This window comes from Pogona vitticeps, chromosome 4 (assembly GCF_051106095.1).
Source record: "Pogona vitticeps strain Pit_001003342236 chromosome 4, PviZW2.1, whole genome shotgun sequence".
NCBI classification, from domain to species: domain Eukaryota; kingdom Metazoa; phylum Chordata; class Lepidosauria; order Squamata; family Agamidae; genus Pogona; species Pogona vitticeps.
This window is the reverse complement of record NC_135786.1, coordinates 62,262,884-62,281,175: the sequence shown is the minus strand read 5'-3', so window position 1 is coordinate 62,281,175 and position 18,292 is coordinate 62,262,884. Positions and strand designations below refer to the sequence as shown.

The 18,292-nt window shown below is 37.3% G+C and overlaps 1 protein-coding gene across 4 annotated transcripts in view; it reads left to right on the top strand.

Moving 5' to 3' along the window:
- Window positions 1-18,292, top strand: part of TESK2 (testis associated actin remodelling kinase 2) — a 96,492-nt gene that overhangs the window by 1,542 nt on the left and 76,658 nt on the right. For 2 of the 4 annotated variants that reach the window (XM_020783302.3, XM_020783303.3), the window contains exon 2: window positions 12,740-13,047. The exons of 1 other annotated variant lie outside the window; for it this stretch is intronic. In XM_020783302.3, coding sequence (XP_020638961.3) covers window positions 12,826-13,047 — 222 coding nt within the window. In that variant the 5' untranslated portion in view covers window positions 12,740-12,825. Of the gene's footprint in view, window positions 1-3,277; window positions 3,407-12,739; window positions 13,048-18,292 lie in introns of those variants that run through there. One more of the 4 variants, XM_072997544.2, reaches the window with a different exon arrangement.

The window sequence follows — 18,292 nt, the reverse complement described above, 5'->3', positions numbered from 1 at the left end:
TGGCATTTCACAAAAATAACTTAAGATGCTGGCTTGATACTCAGTTTTGTTCTTTTGAAGCTTTGTTCTGTAAAAAGTTGACAGTGGGTGATGGGTAAAGGAATCGCAGGTTATAGATGACAGAGGAAGAAACAACATAATTGGTGTGGCATTACTAATAAGTTAAGAATGCCTGACTTTACTTTTGAATTGTTTCTCTAATTCTTGCAAAATTCATTATTAGTCAAATTAATATTCCAATTCTTAGTAAAAACATACAATTCATTATGAACATTTATTTAAAAATAAACCTGTTTTTATGATGAGACCTGAATTCCAGTTCCGGTTTGATATGGAAATTTAAAGAAGACTGCCATTTTACAACCCTTGATAAGGCTTTTATTGGAAGACTTTTTACATTAGTGAATGCATCATAAATACTTCCACTGTTTGCTCTTGGCATGGAAGTGTGAACATTGTGTAATGGTGAATAAAACATGGTCATATATCTGGCCATTCAAATGAAGTGACAGATATGAATTCATTTTTCACCCAGTATGAGATGCCTTTCCTTTTGAATTTAAAGAAACGTATCAGGTTTGCTACATTGTTGAAATCTCTTACCATAAAGTGCATTGTTTTTCGGAGAGGGCATACTACGTACTTATCTAACCAATTTTTTAGTAGAGGAATACCTCCTTTTATGTAGAGGCAAACTGGAATGAGGATAGGGAAGATGAGAATAGATGGTTTAGTTTAGCTTTGCAGTATGTTTGTTTCCTACAAAATAAGCATGGCTGAAGCATGGTCACCAGGCAGTATGTAAAGATTGTGTAATATTGTTCCTATTTTAAAACAATATTCTTAATAATAATAATAATAATAATAATAATAATAATAATAAGAAGAAGAAGAAGAAGAAGAAGAAGAAGAAGAAGAAGAAGAAGAAGAAGAAGAAGAAGAAGAAGAAGAATTCAACACAGGCATGGCTAAAACTTGTGTCTAGAAGGGCGGGGTATAAATTTAATAAATAAAATAATAATAATAAAAAAATAAAATTGGGGACCATTAAGAAACCAAAGGCTTAATTTTTGCTACAGAAGAACAAGCACTCCAAACCAACATGATGAAAGTTAAGATCCAAGGAATGAGTGCTAAAAGCAAATGTTGACTCTGCCAAGCAAAACATGAAACTATATCACACCTCATCTGCAAATGTCCAAAAATTGCAGAAACAGATTACAAAATTATACATGATAGAGTGGCAAAATCATGCACAGGTCATTTTGGAAAAATATAACTTGCCAGCCTTCAAAAATCTGTGGGAAGATCAGGTAGAGAAGGTGTCAGAAAATGAGGAAGTCAAGGTCTTGTGGGATTTCTGGATCCAAACCGATAGACACCTTGAATATAACACACCAGACATAGACAGAATGAAGAAATGTCTGAATCATTGACATTGCAATTCCAGGGGATGCCAGAGTAGAAAATAAAGAATTGGAAAAACCCACAAAGTACAGAGGTCTGGCAATTGAAACATCATGCTTGTGGATAAAACACACTTCAGTGGTTCCTGTAGTCATTGAGGCTTTGGAAACAATATCAAGAAATTTCACACAGTACTATAAACAGTTGCAGATCTCAGAAATAACACCGTCAGGGCTAACAAAAATGGCAGCGTTAGGAACAGCATACATACTGTGCTGATAGTTAACAGATACTTAGGTTTTTGGTACAGTATCTTTTATATAATACCAGTCAATGTTTTTATAATTTTGATTGCCTGTGCCTGGTGTTTTGATTATGATGATGGTTCAAATTATCATCATCATCACATTCCATCAACTTGATTCCAATTTATGATTATCCTTTCAAGGGTTTTCTTAGTAGGGAATACACAGAAGGGGTTTACTATTCCCTTCTTCTGGGGACACACTGGGACTGTGAAGCTTGCCCATGGCTACAGAGGCTGCCTGTACTCATAGGAGGCACAATGGGGAGTTGAACTCCAAACCTCTGGCTTCACAGCAGATACCTAAACCACTGAGCTTTCCAGTCAGCTATTTTGAATAAACATATGATTATTTAACTTTTCTTAATAGAAGCAACCACTGTTGGTTTAGACAAGCTTAAAGTGTAATATAACCAAGAAAGAAGTATTGTATTTGCATAAATGATAGAATGAGGAGAGGAACAATGTCCATTATCTGTTCATATTTTAATTCTCTGCTGAATTCATTTCTTGAATATGCAAACATATAAGAGGTTCATATTTTATGAAGAGGGAAATAAATTTTTGTAGAACAGTCCTTATTAACCTGGTACTCTACAGATATATTGGACTACAATTTTTATTATCTTCAACCTGTAAACCTGTCCTGCTGGGAGTTATAGTTCAGCACATGAAGGATGCCAATGCAGGGGTTTAATAATGTAAACCAGTGGTAGCCTGATTTCAGGCTTTTGTGATCTAACGTGTAAAATGACTTTATTAAAGGAAATCCTGCAAGATCTACTGAAATATTCTAAGTTTACAGAGTGTCAGTGCATACTTGGAACTTTTTTCATGAGTAATGTGTATGAATCTTTATTATGCAATTTCACTGTATAAGATTGGAATATTAAAACCAATTGTTAAATCTGATTAAATACTGTACATCTAGTCAAGCATTGTCTCTCATAGTAGTCAACCAGGTGCTGCTTTGAAGCCCACAAAAAGAGCATGATGGTAATTATCATCTCCTGTTGTCTATCACTAGAATCTAGAAGGCTGTTGTCTTTGTATAGAGGTCTAGTGTTGGGCTTTTTAGAGCTAGTTTCATTGATATACATATAGGTAAGTATTTGATAGTGTAACTATGGCAATAGTTAAAATAGCTTAAATAGCTATGTTATTGTGGCTTGTTTTCGTCACTTATGTGCTCACATTTGTAGCCAAGTCTCCTTGTGTTGTATGATGTGGAATCCCTTCCATTTTGTGTATTTAAAAAGCAGTTTTGATTCTAAGTATTAAATAATGCCAGCTTATGTCCAGCACCCATGATACTTTTTTTGTTGAAATGGAAGAGCAGCAGTTCTGTAGTTAGTTTCTCACTGATTTTTTTTAAAGATTTATCAGAGATTTTCACCAAAGGCAAAACACTTATATGATCTGAAGAGAAAATGGAGTATAAAATAGATGTTTGAGCCTGAGGAGGAAAACAGGTAAAAGTATATATTTTTTTCAAAGGCAGAGAATGGTAAGGAATAGAAGGAACTAATTAATGTTCTTGTATTCTTAATCTTTAAAAGGACATGACCACCTCTGGAAAAATACAGTAAGGATTGTTCAGTTTATTAGTCACATCTTGGATGTTTGAAAATTAAAGAGTAAAAAAGCTATGAATATATGTAAATCTATCACCAGCCATCTTAAGATCATTAACCAGTAGGTGGACTACTTCATAAAATTAATCTTTGCCAGTGATAAAATATTGTGACATTTTTTCCTTTTCTGTAGGGAATGCTTCAGTTATTGGGAAGTCATACTGTTTAATCCTTGTGCACAAAAAATTGTCCAAAAGGTTCTTGTGGTCTTACTCCATTTTGACAGTGGAATTTAAACTGGCGTTAATTGACCTACATCGTGCTTTCCATTAAAACTCTTTTATGACAAGTAAAGTTGCACATTTATGATTAAATAGTATGAAGTTTTCTATTCAATTTTAATGCATTTTTTGCTTCTGCAAATGACTGATGTACTGCACATTGTCAAAGTGTTTAGTTATAGCATATGTTAATATGTTTCCATTTCTGAGGGTCACTGATGATGAATATTTGATAAAAGCCCACATTTGCATTGTTTTAGCTGTAATATAATAGGGCAGAAATGCTTCAAACACCCCTGATAACCTGCAGTCTGAAAAATAAAAGCTTGCAATGGTTGCTCCTTGTCAATGACAGGCACTGTTTGTCTAATTTTCTTGCCTACAGGATTAAATAGGCTTCTAATGCTACTTTCCCTTTTTAGAACTTCTATCTTTTCTCTAGTATTAAGATAAATCCATTTATTATATGTTATTTTGCAGCAGAATAGATCAATATTCTACAGGGTAGATGAAAATCAGTGATGTTTTTTTTAAAAATGATTTATATCACAAATTAAATTAAAAATAATTTAAAAAATTTAATCCTAAAATCCATTTTAAAAAATTAAATCCAATTTTAATTAAATCAAATCCACCCTGATATTCTGCAGGACAATTCCAAAAATGGGGGAAGCCCAAACAAAAACTTATAATCTTGAAAATGGACTTTGGACCAGCACCAAATTTGGCACAGATTTAGCAGACAGTTTGCTCTTGCTCTGTGCCAAATTTGGGGAGTTTGGGCAAAGAGTTTTTGAGTTACGATATTTTAAAAAGTAAAATTGCTCCCTCTGTGAAGAAACAAGTGACCCTAAACATCCACAGATTTAAAACATCTTGTGCCAGGTTTGAGTGCCCATCTGACCAGATCCTCACAGACCATTCACCTACAAATACTTAACCCCTCAAGAGGTCTGAAAATCAACAACCAGAAGCTGGGCCTTCTCAGCTGGGCACCTTCCTCATGGAATGTGTTGCCACAGGAGTTATGCCAAGCACCCTTTCTCCGTACATTTAAAAAACAACTGAAAGCAGAGCTGTTAAAGAAGCTTTTGGGGGAGGTTTTCCTCACCTGACTGAATGTGTGGAGGAAGAAAGGTTTTCCTTTGCTGCTTAACAGTTTCTTGCCACCTGTCTTTTTTGATCTTTTTGATCTTTGTGTTTTAGAATGTTTTTCTTTCTGATTTTTGCTTTCCTTTGTGTATACTGCCCAGAGTAGCAGTTTGCTAGGTGAGTGGTGTGACCAGCTTTCATCCAGTCTTGCTATTTTTAAACTACCCTTCCTTTAAAAGGCTTGCTTTCAGCCATAAACATAGGAGCCCAAAGGGTTTTAAAATGAAACATATGTAATATTCTTTATTACAATGTAACTGGTAAAATAAACAGAGTTCAATATAAGTTCATCTTGAGGTATGGTACATTTCAACTCTCAAAAATTCAACCTCCCTCCTTGCTTACAAATTAACCTACTCTCTCTCCAGCTCTTCTTCTTGGCTCCACCTGTACCAGCTCTCCTGGATTTGCTCACCTTCCATATCATCCCAGCCAATCATTCTATTTCTTCTGTTACTATGGAAAATTAGTTAGGATTCTGTCACATTCCTCCCCCTCTTTTCGTCAGGGTTCAGATTGAGAACCTCTGAAGGTTCTCCATAACAAGCAATGTACCTTGGAGCATATATATATAAACAATTCACAATTATTATATACTTCATACAACTTTAACGTATATTTCCTGTACCAACTATAACTGTACTTATCAAATTATAATATTATTTTTATTTGATTTATATACCGCCCATCTGGCAGCCAAGGCCACTCAGCAAACTCATTTAACCAAGTGAAATATAAATGATATATTACATTTCAAAACGTTTTTTTCCAACTTTACCTTTGACACATTTTTTCCTTTAGTAAAATTAGTTTATCTGGGATGGGAACATTCATATGCATAGTCAAATTCCAAACCAAAATAGAATAAATAAACAAATAGCTTATGCAAATAGAAAAGACCATTCTTATTTATCTTAAAAGAGAATGGTTGGTCCCACCCTCTTTTTTTATTTAGAAAGATGGTAGGCTGCAGGGACTGAAATGTTGATTCTCAAAAATGCTTTCAAAGGGACAAAATCATTTTATTATAAGACTGAGCATGCATGGAACAGGCTTACCAGCAAGAATATTGCAAAGTAGATACATTGTTGCAGCTTCATGGACAGGGAAGTTACAGTAGATGTGGTAACAGAAACAGTAAAAATACAGGTTTTATTTGAAGAGTAAAAATACAGGTTTGGTTTTAAGAACATGAGTGACAGTCCTATAGAAAGGGACTTTTGCGACATATCTGCAGGGAATTAGCATACAATTTTGTAAGTCACATTCAAAATGTTCCTGCATTATGAAAGCACAAATTATTTCTGTTTATCCCAGTCCTAAATGTTTCCAGTAAACATTTTCTCAGGAGTTCTAAGACAAGATACTTGACACAAGTTTTCAAGGAGAAATCAGCTGCATGTCTTGGGCATTCTGAACTTTTGACCTTGTCACTCCAGACTCAATCAGCGGACTCTCAGGAGAACATTTCAACTCCTTCCTGGCTGAACAGGCATTCGTGCTGGGAAGTGGATTCTGTGTCTGGCTGTAAATACATTTTAAAAGATATTTTAAAAAGAACAAATATTCATAAGCTCACTTGTTTCAGCTGTGAACTTGCTGTTTTTTTGCTTGTGGCTGGGGATGATCTTACTTGATGTTAGCAGATATTTGGTACCTATATCCTTTCTTAGTTTCAATCATTCCACTCACTGTATTCACGAAGGCTTTCACGGCCAGGATCTAATGGTTGTTGTGGGTTTTTCAGGCTCTTTGGCTGTGTTCTGAAGATTATTCTTCCTAACGTTTCACCAGTGACAATCTTTGCTAATTCACAGCTCTTCCTTCTCCCTCTCAGAAAACATGGGGAGGACAGATGGATAGGTTGTAATAGGAAGTGTAATGTGTGAAGAGACACAGAGTGGAAATTAACGGAAGAGGAAATAGCAAGTTTTATTTTCTCTATTCAGACTCAATTTCTGCCTTATGCTCTTTGCGCTTACTTTATGGTCTTGGGCAAATCGCTTGTCTCTTGATTTCACTAGCTTATCTGTTAAGAAGAAATACGCTGAAAGAGTATGTATAGGGTTAAGGGGGACTTTTGGAGTTCAGGCTTTCTTCGTTGTATTCTACCTAGTCCAGCATTGTTATTACGACATTCATTTTCCAGATGCCTCTGGAAAGTCCCTGAAATTAGCACTGTTTGTCTGCACTGTACTGTCTCAAATCATGAAAAATCTGTGTAGTTGTCATGATTTATAGGCTTTCTTGCTCCTAAGGAAGCTGGCCTGAGCAGCAAAGTCCCTGCAGGCTGAGGTACTTAGGGCTAAGATCTAACAGAGTCCTACCAATGAGTCATACAAGCCAAGTGAGAGATCAGAAGTGAAAGTCTATAAAACTGTAGAATTCAAGCCAGGCCAGTAATGTCAGAAAACAAATGGAGAGGGTCTAAGAAGTATAAGCATGTAATACAAAAGGCTTACATGGCAAGGAGTTAGCAGCAAAGATCAGGATTAGAGATGGGGGTATTCGTATATGAATATCTCCCCGCAGGTGGAAATAATGAGGGTCCAGCCCCATGGTGCCGGACCATCCACTCACCATTCAGCCTCTCTGCCAGGTCGCACAATGGAGAATCCATTGTGGAGCACAGCTCGATAGGAAGACGCCGCTGTGCCCACGGCAGCAGCCGAACTATGAGTGGACAGTTCAGCTCCATTTATTTGTTTATTTATTTGACTTGTATACCGCCCACACTCTGCAAGAGTCTCCATGTGGCTTCCAACATCAATTAAAACAGTTCAGTTAAAAACAGACACCAAAAACCAATATGGCCACATCCACTCTACAAAAGCAAAAACAAAAAGAATCTAGATCCATGACTCTATTAATTAAAATTAAATCCTTCAGTTAAAAACTTCAATTAAAAAATGTCCAGAACAGAAAGGTTTTAACCTGGCACCGAAATGTCAGTAACATCGGCACCAGTTGGATGTCATTTGGGAGGGCATTCCAAAGACTGGGGGCAGCTGCCAAAAAGGCCCTCCGCCTACAGGCCATCCCTCTCACCTCACCGAGGGATGGCTTTTCTGGGTAGATTTCAGTTGCCAGGTAGGTTTGTATGTAAGGGTGAGGCTGGACCCTCATTATTTCCACCTGCAGTAGGTATTTGTATTCATCTACAAATACCTTCATCTCTAATCAAGATGCAAAGCAGAGTCTAGAGAAGAAGAAGCAGTGGTCTCTCAGTGTCCATTGCAGCCAAGGTTTATATAGCTGAACTGTTAGTGTCCCATCCAGAACTCAGCTCTACTACTTGGTCTGCTGGTCTCTGTGGGAGACACCTGTTTGTCAGCGTCCCTTTACTCTTGAGGAAGCCTTTTCTCTTAAGGAGGCTTTTCCTGCAGCCAGCTACTTCACTAGAACATGTGTCATTATCATATGACATTCTTTTGGCCTTTTGGGTTACAGTCTTTTGGGACACAGTCCAGTCTTCTCGGACTCAGCTACAGAACAACCTTTTTTGGGGGAATTCAGTGTCCTGGGACTCCCAAGGATCCAGGATCTGCAAGGTTTGGCAGTTCCTCTCCTGCTGGACATGGAGGACATGACTCTGGAGGGGCTCATCTGGCCATTTAAGGCAGGGTGGTTTTGATATAAATCGCATCAGTTTTAATCATGAGTTAAATCACTGGTCAAACTCTATTTAATTGTGTCTGTTTTTCCCCTCCAAAAAGTCTACTTTTTCTTCCAATAATCTTAATACAGTACTGTATATATTTTTCATAATCTCTATCTAGATTAGAGGATTGCTAGAGACAGTCAATCTACACAAGGAGATTATAAATATATATCTTGTATGCTGCCCATACTCTGCAAGAGTCTCCGGGCGGCTATATATATATATATGCTTTTTTGGGTGGCATATATAGCATGAAAACTATGGGAGATAAAAAGAGAAATTAATAATCTGTACAGAAACTCATGGTACTTGATAAAACTGAATCGGGTCCACCCAAAGCTTAAAAAATGTCTACAAATAACTTGTCTCATAATGTAGAATTAACACTTATAGACTTTATTCCATGTTTCATAACACATTGATCCAAGAACCTTTTGAATTTTAGGAAAGATAATACAGTTGGTGTAAATCTTGATGACAAAATGCTGCAAGTCAAGAAATTAATATAGGCTTTTGCTGTTGCATGCTGGGGTTGTGCAACTCAGTGCAAATGTGTTCTTGAAGGCTTTCATGGCCGGGATCCAATGGTTGTTGTGGGTTTTTGGGCTGTGTATCCGTGTTCTGGATGCTTTTCTCATTAAGAAGAAAAACTTCCAGAACATGGATAAACAGCCCAAAAAACCCAGAACAACCATCAGTGCAAATGCTTACATTGGCTTCTTAACTTGTGGGAATTTACTAACAAGATTTGTACTAACTGTTACACTGGCAAGCATAAATAATAGAATTTGGGCCATTTTGAATTAAAATTACCACCACAAAAGTATTTTTAACAATTAAAATTTTTGATTATTTAAGCATGATAAAATAAATCATTAATTTTTATCTCCTTTGGGTTAAGGGCCTGCAAAGCAAGTAGGAAGAACTTTGGGTAGGTAATGATGAGGTATACTGAGTATTTAGGGGGACCTGCACTTTAGTTGTGCAAAGTTACCAGCTTGCAGATAGTAAAGACAAACAAGCCAATTTTAGGAACTGTTTGTGGACTATTTTTATACACTCCAATATGTTCAAAATTTAGAAACACTAATCTTTCTATTGTGAAGCACACATTCATTTCCAATAGGTACAAGTACAGCTTGGGTGCTATGCCTGAACCAGAATAGTATTAGGTAAAGCAAATTGCCTCTTGGGATGCTTTGAAAAATTGGAAACATAATAGTACACTGTACAGTACTTAACATGTAAAATCTCACACACATTGGTGCAACTTCACAAAGAAAATTCAAAGTTCTAACTCAGTGGCTCCCAATCTAGGTTCCCCAGATGTTACTGGATTGCACCATCTAGAAATCTTGGCCGTAACAACTAGTGATGAAGGCTTCTGGGAGTTTTAGTCCAAGAACATCTAGGGACCCAAGGTTGGGAACCACTGTACTGTATCTCTAATATCTGTTCTTTAGATATTTCTTCAGATTTCAACCACCTTATTAGATTGACTTTCATCCTTTGTGTTAAAGGACGTGGATGCATCCCGGCTCTCAACTTTAGTTCTCTAAATCTTTTCCTATATGCTTCCTGTGTCAAATTCAAAGTACATAAAATGGCCATTTTTATAGTCTCATACTGAGCGGCTTCTCTAGGCGATAAGGTGTCTACCACCTCTTGCAATAGTCCAGTGAGGCAAGGAACTAATATATCATGATCCATTGTTCTTTTGGCCATCCGGCTGCCACAGCTACCCTCTCAAAGGTGTATAAATAGGCTTTGGGGTCATCGGTTGGTCTTTTGTATTGTACTCTAATGCATTCCGATGTAAGATCTAATTCTTATAAAGCTTGCTTCATTATTCTTCTTGTCAGTAGCATCTGTTGTTCGGCTAAGTTCTCTATCAATTTCCCATATCGTTGAATCATAGGTTGCAATTTCAAAATTTCATCTTCTCCCGCGCTTGGAACTGCCCCACATTGGCTGCCATTGTGATTGGGTTCTTTTGAAACTAATGGCAGTTCCTCACATTTGGCAGGAAGAAGAGGCTGAGACTGAATTAAAGGATTCTCACTTTTTACTTTATTAACACGCGGAGTATCAACTATAATGGCATCAGGGTCAAAACAAGACAAATCTGGTAAATGTCCATAACTGGTCAACGTGGACCTTTTTCCCAACAATAGTGTATTCACTGGGGCTGAACCAAACCATTTACGATCGGTAATCTTGCTCAGGGGAGCACTCCACATTGCGCACACCGTCCCACAGCAGAGGTGAAGTGCCCAATCTCCCTCCTTCAGTGGGGTGTTGTATACTGGATTGGGGCGTATCACCTTTCTTCCATGTCCTTGCCCACGCAGAAACACTATCACAGTCTGTTCCTGGGTTTTGTAGACCCTTTCTCCTTCCCTTGGAACTTCTGGATTTGGAAGTAAGCCTCCTACTTTCAGATTGGGAAAGTCTTTAAGTAGGTTGTGTGCTTTCTTGTATTTTAATTACTTTTCTCTGATTCTGATTCTGTCTTGATCTCTCGACTCTCTTTCTCCACTACTCTGCTCCCGAACCTCCTTTCTCCCCCTTCTTTTATATTATCCTCCCCAATATAGTTTTAATTCCTCCCTTTTCTTCTTCCTCCTCCACTAAGCAGACTTCTGTGTTCTTCTTCCCTCCCCTTTACACTCTTGTCATTCCTCCTATGTCACCCTCTTTGATATCTTTCTCCTCTTTTGCTGGTTCAGCACACAAAACGCAGCATCCACACCAGAATCAAAGAACCTGAAAGACACTGCAGATTAAAACAACCGGAAAAATTGGCAGTAGCTGAACATGCCCTGAAACATGCTGGACATGAAATTCTATTTCAAAACGCAGAAGTACTGGACAACACCAGCCGTCATTATGTTAGACTACACAGGGAAGCCATTGAAATCCACAAACACCAGCACAGCTTCAACAAAAAAGAAGACGTTCTAAAACTCAACAAAGCCTGGCTCCCAGCACTAAAAAATACAGCCTGCAAAAAGGTCAACGAACTCTAACCAGCCACATGGACCGGTGATCACTGCACACAGTAGACTAGCTAACGACACCCCTCAATCACAGCGACAGATCATCTCCCCTTATAACAACAATACAACCATAACAAAAACACCCTGATCACCATAATCACCCAATTTTCTGAAAAGGACAAAAAGATGACCCCACAGCTACAAATACTCAGCTATCCCACACACTACACCAGAACACAGACAGAGTTCTAACTCCTGTCCTCTGAAGATGCCAGCCACAGAGACTGGTAAAATGTTAGAAAAACCTCCAGAACACGGCCAAACAGCCTGAAAAACATGCAACAACCAGATAGGCTAGTACAGTGGTGCCTTGCTTAACGGTGATAATCCGTTCCAGGAAATTCGCTGTTAAGCGAAAATAAAAAGCCTATTGAAACGCATTGAAAGCAGGTGCCATGTTTGGTGCCTGTATAGCGAGGAATCCGTCCCTAAACACAGCGGGGAGCCATTTTAATTACCCAGTGACCATTTTGAAACCACTGATCAGCTGTTAAAAAAACATCGTTTTGCGAAGAATTGATTCCCGAAGCAGGGAACCGATCATCGCAAAGTGAAAAAAACCGTATTTAGACCATAGTTTTGCGATCACAGAAGTGATCACAAAAACGTCGTTGTGAAGCGGATTCGTCATAATGCGGGGTAATTGTTAAGCGGGGCACCACTGTAATTTGCTGTAAAAGTTGTTTACAAGGCTGACTTGAATTCTATTTCTTCTTTGTGGTTTACATTGGACAAAGAACAAACAGGCTAAGAATTAGTACCTTATTTCTTTGGTACTTTGGAGCAGACTCTTTCTTGCATCAAACCCAGGAAGGGATTATTATTTTATTTCATATATATGCTGATTGTCTTCCAGAATTTGGACGAAAGGCAGCGTACAACATTGTTTAAACAGAAAATTAAAATGCATTAAAACAGAATTAAATTCACTGTGTTAGTAAAATGCAATTAAAATTAAAACACTTAAAAATCTCTTAATTAAAATACTAATACAATTTTTTAGAAAAAAGAGAGATAAAATAGCACATTGGCTGAAAGCTTACAGTTTGAGGCTAATTGCCAAAGACCAGGCTGAATGAAAAGGTCTTTGTCTGCTGGCAGAAGGACAGCAAAGAGGGGCAAACCTAGTCTCTCTTGGCAAAGGGTCCCTCAACCTGGAAGTGGGATAGACTCTTTTCCCCAACCCTCTCTCCATTAAAATACACCCAATGTAGAATTATTGTTTTATTACTTACTTATTACTCTAAATGAGAAGAATTTAAGGGAATAAAAAGTTTCAAATATGTGTCCTTTGTTTTTAGTATCCAGCCAGAGAGAAGAAAAACAGATTGAGCACCTAGAATGTGACAGAGCCTCTCCTCTTTAAAGCAACTGTGTTGTTGGCAAGATGGATCGGAGTAAGCGAAATTCAATAGCAGGATTTCCACCACGTTTGGATCGTGTTGAAGACTTTGATGGGGGTGGCGGAGGAGATGGGACTGTGTCCCAGATGGGCAGAGTTTGGACTTCTTCATACAAGGCCTTGATAAGTGCCTTTTCAAGACTTACACGGCTTGATGATTTTTCCTGTGAAAAAATAGGATCTGGCTTCTTTTCAGAGGTGTTCAAGGTAGGTAACTAATTTTCCCCTCTTCCTAATTGCCATGTAGTAATTACAGGAAAATGCTAAATGAATGTTCTATTATTGTTTGCTTTGTGGATCTTTTGGCTGTGCTTTGACTAAGATCACTCAATAACCAGAGTTTTAAGGACTTCAGAATATTAATTTGATACCTGTAATACTTCTTCTGAGAATTATAAAGCACAGTGGAATGAAAGGTTTTGTTTTGTCATTTAATGTCTTATGTATTTTCATTTTTTGGAAGTAGCTGTGTTAGTCCATTCAGAAAAAGGACCAATGTAATGTTTGATTATTAGTCTTACTTGTGTCTTTATAAAGCAATATAGAAAGAACCCTGTAGAAAGTGTTTATATATACAAATAACAGTACTAGTTTTACCAGAGTATTTTAATATATTGCTTCCACTTCATATACTTTCTGTGACTTGCCATTTCTTGTGGTTCAGTCTGAAAAGGGAGAGCTAAATATTTGAGGTAACAATGTTTGCATTTTGCAGTTGGGTTCCCATTCATTTCTCTGATTCTATTTTCCATGCATTGCCCCAATCACTCAAGTACTGTATATATCCATAATATTCTTCCAATTTAGACAAACTCCATGTAGCAGATGAAAGTGGAGTATCATCAGCAAAAGCTTAGGCCAAATAAAATTTGTTAGTCTTTAACGTGCCCAAAGATTGCATTAAATAATGCTTACCTTTAAAAATATGAATTGGAATGTTTGTAGAAATTAATAATTGGTCTTTAAACATTTAGCTATCTCTTTTTAGACTCAACCATTTTGAAAGCACCTTACATAGTATTCAAGAAGACAAACCTCCACAAAATAGGTGTTGCAACAGCATCTGTTTGCAAATAGCTCTCAGCTACCCAGTTTTATCATGGATCCTAAGAGCAAATGAAGGTGGTTAATTGCTGAAGAAATAAAATTCTGTTTCACTGCGGTGGTCAGAATAATGGAATATGGTAACTGATACCTGCATTTACTCCCTGAAGACATCTGACAAAGTTTAAGACATTTTAAATCTGCAACTGCTATTTAATTACAAAAAAAGCAAGACATTTATGTTAACAAATTAAACTCTCCCCTCTGGTTTTGCTGCCATGCTAAGACAGGCTAACAGGGTTATTTCTTCAGGAGTTCAGACATGGTAGAGGTGAGAGACAATACAGTGGTGCCTCGCTTAACGTTTGCTTCGTTTAACGTTTTTTTCGCTTAACGTTTATTTTTTCAGAGGCAGATTATGTTTTGTATAACGTTTTTCCCTATGGGCGATTTTCGCATAGCGTTTTTGGGACCATGCTTCGCTTAACGTTTTTGGTTTTAGGTCCCCTGCTTCGCTTAACGTTTTTTTTTGTTTTCAATTTAAAAAGTGTCTTAGAAGGGTCCAAAACGGTTCTAAATGCTTGGATTCGTTAGAGGACCCCTTAAGTCATGTGCAAACCTGATTTGGCTTTGATCTGACGTTTCGTTAATTTTTTGTGAATTTTTGTTTTTTGGCCCATAGGAACCAATGGACCTGTCAAAATCTGACAGCTCCATGCTTTCCTATGGGGGAGAAAACAATTTACAAAAAATTAACGAAAGTTCAGATCAAAGCCAAATCAGGTTTGCACACAACTTAGGGGGTCCTCTAACGAACCCAAGAATTTAGAACAGTTGCTGAGTCTTCATTAATTTTTTGTGAATTTTTTCTTCCCCCATAGGAAATAATGGAGCTGTCAGATTTTGACAGCTGTCAAAAGTTGGGGGGAAAAAATTCACCATTAATTAACGAAAAGTCAGATCAAAGCCAAATTAACTTTTGCATCCGTTTTAGAGGGTGCAGAAGCTAATCTAAGCATTTAAAACCATTTTTGACCCTTTTATGACACACTTAATTTTGCAAAAATTGACTTCGCAAAGCCATTGAAACCTATTGAGTCAGCTACAATACATTCCAATGGAGGATACATTGTATCGTTTAACGATGTTTCCTATGGGTTTTTTCGCTTAAGGACGGCAATCCGTGCCTATTGGAACGGATTAACCGGTTTCCAATGCATCTCTATGGGAAATGGTGTTTCGCATAAAGTTTTTTTCGCATAAGGTTTTTTTTTTTAACCAATTAAAAACGTTATGCGAGGCACCACTGTACTTCATGTCTCATTATCATGAAGATTGAGTTGTTAATTGGTTTTCTGTATCTTTCCAAAATCAAAAGGAAAAAGAGAGAATAGGGCAAAATATTGTGATAACAATGACTAACAGGTTTATTTCAATGTGAAGTTTCATGGTTCAAAATCTAGTTCATTGGAAACAATGAGTGCAAATAATGTTCTTTATATTTATACATATCCTCATGATGAGAATCATGACCAAGTGTCAATACAAATAATAGACAAAGTGACAGTACTTTGTTAATAAAGCAGTGGAACTATCACAATCTTAATTGCTCTGGCCAGGGTGAGAAACTGTATGCCAGGTGGATTTAGCTGTAACAAACTTCTGAGATTTGTTCCTAGGATAGATATCAGAGTTTGGCAAGGAAGACAACTATTTATACTGATAAGATATTACAGAAAGAGTTTGGCAAGGAAGACAACTATTTATACTGATAAGATATTATATATATTATATATATTATATATATATATATATATGCGCGCACTGAGAAGCCTTAATCTCAATCTCTGTTTAGGACCTTGGTGATGCACTGTAACTTGTTTATGTAGTTAGTTTCTGCAGTCGTTATCTTGAGTCTCCCTTTGTAATTTCTTTTTTTCTGTCATATCCACTTTGAGAATCCTAAACAGAATGTTCTAGGAGGCTGAAATGTTCTGAAACTGATTTTCCTTTGTTGTCATTTCTACAGACTAGTTCATTTAATCAAATTTATTGCTTTATTGCAGGCATCCTCTATTTAAGCTCTATATATTCAGAGCTTAAATAGAGGATGTCTGCAATAAAGCAATAGATTTGATTAAATTAACTAGTCTGTAGAAATGACAACATAGGAAAATCAGTTTCAGAACATTTCAGCCTCCTAGAACATTCTGTTTAGGATTCTCAAAGTGGATATGACAGGAAGAAAAGAAATTATAAAGGTAGACTTTGTGTGTTTCTGTGTGGAAATAGCATCCATCATGGTGACAAATTACAGATAATTAACAAGTTGATGGTCACAGGTCAGTCACCTGTTAATAGCTGCAGTTCTCCATTGCAACTTGAACAATTTCACTTACTCTTGAGTAAATTCATAATTTGGTGTTTCTTTGTTGACTTTGTATACGTCTTGTCATTCTCCAAGAAGAATCCCAATGTGGCTTACAACAAAATCTAAACACATAGATTAAGAATACATTGAAATAAATAAAAGTTATTAAAAAGGTACAAAGAGCTATCATTTAATTGTGTTTTGCCATAATGTTAGGGCTGGGTGTGCCATTAGCATCAGTTAAATGTTTACTTGAGCTGTTTTTTCCCCCTAAGATAGCTCTGGTGGCATGGCCTAGAGTAGTGGTTTCCAACCTTGGTTCCTCAGATGTTCTTGGATTAAAACTCCCAGAAGCCTTTACCACTAGCTATGCTGACCAGGATTTCTGGGAGTGGTAGTCTAAGAATATCTAGGGATCCTAGGTTGGGAACCACTGGCCTACAGCATCTGTTTCCACACTCCACCTTCTTCCTTGTTATGTGCTCCTCTTCAGCTTCAGTGTGCAGGCATGTATGCTGCTCCCTTCTCTTGTTAAGCATAGATGATTAAGAGTGAGTATGACAAAGGTGGAGAGCATGCACCCTGTGGGCCACATTTATGTGCTTTTCAACACACTCCAGAGGAAGCCTTCTGTAGCAAGTTTTTGACAGAACAGTACAGCAATGGGACAAGTAAGGGAATAAAATCCTGCTTCCACTGGAATTGGGTATGGAGGTAGACCACTGGTTCTTAACCTTGTGTTACTCAGGAGTTTTGGACTGCAACTCCCAGAAGCCTTCACCACCAGCTGTCCTGACTGGGGTTTCTGGGAGTTGCAGTTCAAAAGCATCCGAGTAACAAAGGTTAAGAACCACTGGGCTAGACAATTGGATGAGGAAATACAGTGCTAGAACTTAACCATATTTAAAGTGAAATGCTATTGTGGAGATGGAGATAATGAATGTATGTGGAGTTTCAAGTTTCTTTTAAAAAAAGAAAAGAATGCCTGAGTTTAAAGAACTGCCATTTGCCTACTTTGTTTCAAGGAAAAATAAAAATCTGGTTTTCTATATATGGTTTTTCAGCACTGGTTTTCATTTAAGATGTTCTGGGTCGTACACATGACAATGCAGGCCATCCAGGCAAGCCACTTCAACAGCACTGTATCCAATAACATACATAGATTTTTGTGCATGAGGCTGCTTCTGTCTTGCGTTTTGTGTTAAGATCCTTTTCCATTGAAATGGCAAGCCATGCCATGCTAGGAACCTATTACACATAAAGATTACTATTCTTGCCAAGTCTGAATAATAATCCATCTAATTTTATGCATGAAGCCAGAAGACATCTTGTTGCATATTTGGAGGGAGGGAGTATTTGCTTTTAGCAGCAGCGCTTTAATCTTCACAAACTATTCCTATTCCAAAGGGTCACCGGGTTATAAGAAGTTGTCAAGCGGGAAAGGGTTACTGCCAGAAGATCAGAACTGTTACTTCTGTAAAATAATAATATTTCCCATGACATTTTGGATCCCTATCATTGTACATTGATTAATTCAAGAAAAATAAATCAAAGTGGAGCAATTAATACTGGCACCTGGAAGGAAACCAATGCAGAAGATCAGTCAAATATTATCTAGTGCATTCTTATTGTTTAATAAAGACCTGAACTGCTTCCACTATTTGCAGCCGATTTTCCTTTCTTTTTAAAAAGGCAGATAGTCTTTTTGAATAGGAATATCTATTTGTAATCTGTATATGATTTCTGAAATCAATCTACAAATGTACCATTCTTATTTTCTCCACTGATCTTGAACAAAAACTGTTAGAAATTATATATCATCATTTTATGGTTGTAAGTTTTTCGGACTCTTTGGCCATGTTCTGAAGGTTGTTCTTCCTGATGTTTCGCCAGTCTCTGTGGCTGGCATCTTCAGAGGAACAGGAATAGGAACTCGTCCATGCTCTGTTGCTGTTTGTTGGGTGGTTGGGTATAGCTGTGGGAACAGCTTTCTTCTTTTTTGTTGAAGCTCTGCTGGTGTTTATGGATTTCAATGGC